Source organism: Leucoraja erinacea, chromosome 22 (genome assembly GCF_028641065.1).
Source record: "Leucoraja erinacea ecotype New England chromosome 22, Leri_hhj_1, whole genome shotgun sequence".
In the NCBI taxonomy this organism is placed as follows: Eukaryota; Metazoa; Chordata; class Chondrichthyes; order Rajiformes; family Rajidae; genus Leucoraja; species Leucoraja erinaceus.
Window position 1 is genome coordinate 28,621,114 of NC_073398.1, and position 6,888 is coordinate 28,628,001.

The window sequence follows — 6,888 nt, forward strand, 5'->3', positions numbered from 1 at the left end:
CCACGTACCTGTCCAGATGTCTTTTAAATATTAGACACACAATGCTGGAGTATCTCAGCAGATCAGGTAGTATTTCTGACGAAAATGGATGTGACATTTCGGGATGGGGACCGTCATTTAAACGTTATTATAGTACCTCAACTACCTTCTCTTACAGCTTGTTACATATACCCACCACCATATGTGTTGCCCCCCAGGTTCCTATTACATGTTCCCTTCTCACAAACCTATGTCCTTTGTTTCTTGACCCCCCCCCCCCCCCCCCCCCCCCCCCCCTACTTCCATTTAAAGATTTTTTGAATTATTAGAATCTTAATTCTTAAGCAGTCATGGTAGGTTGAAACTCAGCCTTCAATCAATTGTACCTACCCTGTCGAAAATATCCTGACCGGTTGAACCATAGCCTGTTACGGCAATCAAACGCATGGAAGCTTTAGATACTGCTGGACTTGGCCTAGTCCACGATGGGCATTGCCCTCCATGTAATTGAAGGGAGCTATCTAAGTTCATAAGTTCTAGGAGTCGAATTAGTCCATTCGGCTTATCAAGTCTACTCCGCCATTCAATCATGGCTGATTTATCTTTCCCTCTCAACCCCATTCTCCTGCCTTTGCCCCATAACCCCTGATACCTGTACTAATCAAGAATCTGTCAATCTCCACCTTAAAAATATCCATTGACTTGGCCTTTCTTCTCATCAGCTTTCTAAAGGTACATCCTTTTATTCAGAGGCTAATGTTTCTGGTCCGAGACTCTCCTTGGTTCTTAGTTTCTTGGTCCTCCAAAATATTCCAAATGGAATTTAAACTGGAGGTGGTACCCCATCTCCCCACACACCTCTCTCCCCCCCCCATCACTCTCTCCTCCCCCTCTCCATCTCCCTCTCTTCAACCCTCTCCCTCTCCTCCCCCTCCTCCTCCCACCCCCATCCCTCTCTCCCCCACCCCCTTCCCCTCTCCCTCTGCCCCTTCCCCCTACCCCTGTGTCCCTCTTCCACCTCTCTCCTCCTACCCCTCCCTCCCCACTCTCTCCCCCTCTCTCCCCCCCCCACCCCTCTCCTCCTCCTCTCCACACTCTTCCCCCTCCCTCCCCTATCCCATCTCCCTCCTCCCCCTCCCTCCCCCATCCCAACTAGTGGAAACATCCTCTATACATTCACTCTATCCAAGGCTTTCACTATTCGGTAAGATTTGATGAGGTGCCCCCTCATCCTTCTAAATTCTAGTAAATACAGGCCCAGCGCCTACAAATGGTCATCATATGTTAACCCAATCATTCCTGGGATCTACATGAGGTACTGCATCATGAAGGTTGCATATATCATCAAGCATCCTCGCAATTTGGCCAAAGCCTTCATCATGACAGTATCATCAGGCAGGAGATGCAGAAGCCTGAAGTCCCCCACCACCAGGCTCAGAAACAAGTTCTCTCCAGAACTATTGGTTTGTTGAACCTTCCTGCAGAACACTAGTCCTACTTCAGCAAGGAAATACTACAGGCCTCTTGCACTACCACAAACTTTTCTAATTATGCTTTTTCTCAAATGTTTTCTTTACCACAATCTTCTGCTTTTTACCATCTTGGCTAATTTATGTCTGATTCATGTTTTTTTGTGTTGACAGAGTCTATGTGCCTGTGATGTTGCTGCAAGGACATTTTCATCATACCTGTACCTCACTTGTGCATATGATAATAGGGCCCTTGCACGGCAGGCGAGGTCACGACCCCTGAATCGTACTGTTGCCATGCAACGCCTTCTGGAGTACAAGCGGTGAACTTCAGGTAAGCACTTCCTATGGCTGCCATTACAGCGGGCCCGTCTTCTGTCCCGGCATCCGCAGTATGCTTCCAATCTAGCAACTGAGGAGTATGCACGATATGTCCAAAAAGTCTCCTTGATTGGTATTAAACCTTACTTAGTGCCTGAAGCTGAGAAATCCCGTGACATCTCCCAACTACCAGAACTGAATTCCATGGACATCATGGCCTATCTCATCTCAACACCCAGTTCATACACAGCAAATAATTTCCAGGAGTATAAGTCATCGGAGGCTTATACTCCTGGAAATGGTTGGTTACATGACACTAGTGTATATATCCCAAATCTTGTCCACACTTACGAGTGGTGTGTGGAAAAGTAAGTTTTCTATCATTTGTTTTGCTATTACTTATTGGAAGCTATTTTAACACTTTCTTTCTTTCTTTTCAATTATCCTCGTACTATAGGTTCCTCACTCGCAAGCTGTAGGCGTGACTTCTAGGTCATTGCTGCCGTGGGTTATTGGGACAAATGGCCAGATTTGCAGTGCCCGCTGTGATTGCTCGGCAAAGTTTGTACCCATGTAGCAATGCTTCTCTTTGGTATTGACGCTGGAGTACGGATTCGTGAGAAAACAACAGTCACCCAGGTCAAAGCATATTGGATGGAGCCAACAAGAAAGCAAGTTAAAGCTGCGCCTGTCAGCAAAGTTGACTTCTCTTCAGCAGCAGGGGAAATGATGGCTTGATGCTGCCATAGATGGGACAGAGCCGAAACAGCAACAAACAAGAGATGAAGCTCCAACAGTGGCATCCGCTTCTTGTCCAACATGGGAGCTGCTGCAGGACAAGCAATGAGTGAACTTTTGTTGGGCCTGTCCCTGGCCACAACAAAATCGACCATAATTAGCTCTATTGACCCTTATGCAGCAAGATTTGTTCCTTCCGAGACTGTTAAAAAAGAATTTCCACCCATTCTTACAGACTTAAAGGACAAAGACACATTCAGCTTAACATATGCTGATCGGCTAAAGAGGTGTGATATTGATTATTGTTACAGAGGAGGGGGCAAAGAATGTGGAGGCACACACTCGTCAGCAAGCCAAATCAAATATCTGGTTTTGGTATCGGGCAGGCCGCATTACAGCATTAAAACTGAAAAGTGCTTGCAGGACAAATGCAGGTGCTCCTTGGTTCTTGGTTTCTTGGTCCTCCAAAATATTCCAAATGGAATTTAAACTGGAGGTGGTGGACGGAGAACTTAAGCCAGAAAGGGTTATTGGGAAGCTACTTTAAATTTAGATGCATCTGGTTGGGTAACTATAGTAGGGTGGAGATTATTCCATGCTTTAATTGTGCGGGGGAAGAACGAATTGCTGTACACATCTGTCTTTGTAGCTGGAATCACAAATTGGATTGAATGCCCTCGTCTGCTCCTAATTGGTTTGGGTTTGGTGTAGGTCTTGTAATCTATGTCGAGCTGACCATTTAAGATTTTGTAAAAACAGGTCAAACGGTGAGCTTCACGTCTGTCTTGGAGAGGGTTCCACCCCAGAGAATTCAGAAGTTTGGTAACACTTGCTTCTCTCTCATAGGTGTTAGTAACAAATCCTGCAATTAGTCTGATTAAATCGGAGTGCTCCTCCGATCTGTTCAGATTAAGCACCGAGGCAACAAGATGGGGCTGTGATCATGAACAGCAAGCAAGACAAGCTTATGACGATTATATGCTGTACTGAACACTCCGGTTTCATAGTGACTCAGGACTGACCATAAACCGCAAGTACCCTCATTTGGGTGCAACACCGGATGGACTGGTTCAGTGTGCTAAGCATTGTTGCGGGGATGATGTTTTGATGTTTGTGAAACTAAATGTCCGTTCTGTAAGAAGGACATGTCTTTAATGTACACTGCAGAGGACAAACAGTTTTGTCTTCATGATGTGAATGGTGAGTTTCATCTGTCCAATGAGCATGCTTACTACTACCAGGTCCAAGCCCAAATATTTGTCTCGGAGAGACCGTTTTGCGATTTTGTGGTATGGACCAGTGATGACATCCGCCCCATACAGAGCATATAATGGGTAATCATACTTTTTGGACAGATGCTGTAGCTGCTGCCATTCACTTCTTCAATTTAGGTGTGTTACCAGAGCTTGTTGGTGAGCATTTTACCAGCCCTCCCAAAAATATGTCAAAGAATGTCATGGAGACCGATGACCAGGATAAACAAAAAGTGGTGCTACTGTCAGGAGGGGGAAAGCGGGAAAATGATCATGTGATAACCCAAAGTGTTTTATTTTGTGGTTTCATTTTGAATGCCTGAAATTGCTGGAAAATTATGAGACACCAAAAAAATGGTTTTGCCCAGATTGTAGGCTCCTCCCAAAATTACAAAAAAAAGTTCCCAAAAAGAAATGAACTGCAACTGTTGTGCTGAACAGGTTTCTCATAAATACCAAGTCCAGCATTTATATACCAAGTTAGCCTTGCACTGCATAAAACCACATAGAAGGACATTTTGTGGTCATTTTCACACAACAGTCTCTTTTTCAAACTGTTAAATTTAAGTTTAATGCTAAAGATTTTGAAGTGCACTTTAACTTCTGTGTTTGTTATTCAATGATTTGACAATTACTTACAATTTCATCCATAATAAATGCTCATGAGCCAAGTAACTTTTTTGAGAATTTTTATTGTTCGTATATGCCCCATACGAAAGCAAAACTATCTGCCCCTACTGTGAAACTATGGCTGCATTTAAGTTGAAAAGTGCACAACAGATCCTTGCAATTTTATCAATTTTGGGTGCTTGAATTTCAGCGTTGGTCATCATGTACTCCAGTGGTACAGTATTACTTAGAATTCGGTATTTTTGCCTGACACCACCAATCACACGCTTTACGTGAATGCGTAAATGTGCAAATTCACGAGATTTTTCCACATCCAGCGCAGATAGTTCTGCTTTCCCACTTGTAATTGCAAGGATTTCTGCTTCACAACCGTAAAATCCGGCACAATCTTTCATGTCAAAACCGCGATCAGCAAAAATGACATCTCCAGGGAGCAGGTGGTCAAAAAAGTTAGATGAAAGTGTAATTGTATTATCTGTGCCGCTGTCCTCCAATGCCGCAGATACAAATGAAATAGCACCACTTGGTGCTATACCTAATACAAATTTGATGGTGTTATGGTGTTTATAGTTCAACAAAGTCTGGGTGCGCGCATCTAAACTTGTAGGTCTATCACAAAATACTTCAAAGCAATCTATAATCACTGCCACACGCTTTCCTAATGTCTGCCGAAATTGCATGGGCATGGTCTTCCACAGAACCTCTCTTTCGGGCCAAGCAATTAACTTGGATATGCCGTAAAGGGCATCAAGCCCAGTATTGAACACGCGTGATATTGTGGATTCACTAACAAAGAATCGATACGCAAGATCTTCATGAGTCACTGCAAGTCGGAGCTTCATCAAGATGATCAGCAACTGCTGAAAATATGTTAGTGAATGTCTAGTGGGGAGCTTGTCCTGAACATAATTGAAGACCACCATCAAAATGGTAAACGTTGGTAAACCCGTGTAGTACTCAACCTTTTTGTCGTCCTTGGAAAAGCTTTCTTGTGAAAACTTAATTTGGTCTGCTTCTTGCCTTGCTTTAGCGAGGTCTTTATTGTTGCTGGCTGCTTGTGCTTCCAGTACTGTTATGTCTGCTGCACACATTTCTGTTTGTGTTGATGTGTCCATTGTTTCTTTGACTGGTGTTTGTGTTTCCATGTCAAGTTCATGGTGTACTTGCAGCTCCGGTTCAAAGTTTTCATAATCATTAACCTGTTCGACTTCATCTTGCAGAGCTACCTGTTCAACTTCATCTTGCAGAGCTACGAGTGCCTGAGCTGAGATCAAATCGGCCTTCGTACACTCTCTTTTTGTTGAACTAGTATGGCGGTCTTTACGTTTAACGTTACGTCCCATATTCACAGTTGGTGCCCAATCAGGATTGGTAACATTGTTCCATGCTGCAGGTTGTTCTGTAATGCAGAAATAACTAAACAAATAATTGTGTAGGCATTAAACAAAAATGTATATTTTGGCAAATAATAAAATGTCCTGACAGCTTAAACACTCACTCCTTTCAAAGATATTGCCAATTTACTGAGTTGGATTATGTCCAATTAACAGCTAACAATTATGCCATTCCTTGTATCTGGGTGAAAAGTAATTCAAACCCACGTATGGTTTGCGATTTTCTAATGATAAATTTAGCTTCAGAAGCGTTTTCTTTTTGCATGCATTTATCACTTCTAAAACTTTTTAGATACCAAAGGAATCAAGAATAAAAAACATAAAGAATGCCTTACTATTGATGAAATGCAGACAGCAAACGCGATAATTCGCAATTTTTTCAATCTTGATATCTGTACGGCCAATGTTCGCTAACCACTTTAGCTGTTGTTGTCCCTTCACCTCTCGTTTCTCTTTACCATCATTTCTCCTCACTTTCGGAATTCTGAAGTACGATAAATGTCTCTCGCGGTCACCCCTATTGGCACAATTTAATACAGCGCAGAAATTGACCATTTTAGTGGGTTTTTTACCAACTGAGAAAGTTGGTGTTGCGTGTGTTAGCAGTGTAAGCCGGAAGCTGCCTTGTACCCCAGAAGGCGTGAGCGACTCCGTGCGTCACGTCCTTTGACCTGATGACCTTCCGTGCAACCTCCCCCCTCTCCCTCCCTCCCTATACACAAATACTAAACATTAAAACACGTGCAAAGGGGATAAACCTGATAGACGGCACTAAAATTCCCTCAAGGCCGAGCCAACCCCGTGGATCAGGTTGTGGTGTTGATGTTGACAGTCAGTGGGGCCTAGTCTGGTCCAGCCTGGCCTGGTCTGGTCTGGTCTGGTCTGGTCTGGTCTGGTCTAGTCTAGTCTAGTCTAGTCTGGGCTCCTGTAGCCACGGCTCGGTCCTGCTTGCGCTCGCGGGTTATTGTCGCTGTTGCCTAGCGACACCAAGATGACAAATGCTGTTATAAACTGTTTCCTTCTGTTGATGTGCCTTTGTGTGGTGATTAATGGGGGAATGAAAGGTCAGATGGTGTTATCCCCGGGTATATTGACCCCCCCCCC

The 6,888-nt window shown here is 43.8% G+C and overlaps 1 protein-coding gene across 4 annotated transcripts; it reads right to left on the bottom strand.

Annotated features, from left to right (window-relative positions):
- Positions 1-4,432: 4,432 nt before the first annotated feature.
- Positions 4,433-6,864, bottom strand: LOC129707898 (uncharacterized). Of its 4 annotated transcripts, XM_055653342.1 has the most exons (3): positions 6,543-6,863; positions 6,120-6,301; positions 4,433-5,789 (listed from the first exon to the last, which is right to left on the bottom strand). In XM_055653342.1, exon 3 carries the CDS (start codon positions 5,731-5,733, stop codon positions 4,495-4,497), a length of 1,239 nt encoding a protein of 412 aa, XP_055509317.1. In that variant the 5' UTR covers positions 5,734-5,789; positions 6,120-6,301; positions 6,543-6,863; the 3' UTR covers positions 4,433-4,494. The 4 variants fall into 4 exon arrangements, with proteins under 4 accessions (XP_055509317.1, XP_055509319.1, XP_055509316.1 ...); XM_055653344.1 differs by lacking the exon at positions 6,120-6,301 and having other exon boundaries at positions 6,543-6,864; XM_055653341.1 differs by having other exon boundaries at positions 6,120-6,864.
- Between the last annotated feature and the right edge of the window lie 24 nt (positions 6,865-6,888).

What these genes read in the sequence shown, in the direction of transcription:
- LOC129707898 (XM_055653341.1), bottom strand. Translation starts at nt 6,339, where the DNA reads ATGGTCAATTTCTGCGCTGTATTAAATTGTGCCAATAGGGGTGACCGC. An exon ending in CTGTCTGCATTTCATCAATA is followed by an intron (nt 5,790 to 6,119) that starts GTAAGGCATTCT and finishes TCTGCATTACAG; the next exon opens with AACAACCTGCAGCATGGAAC.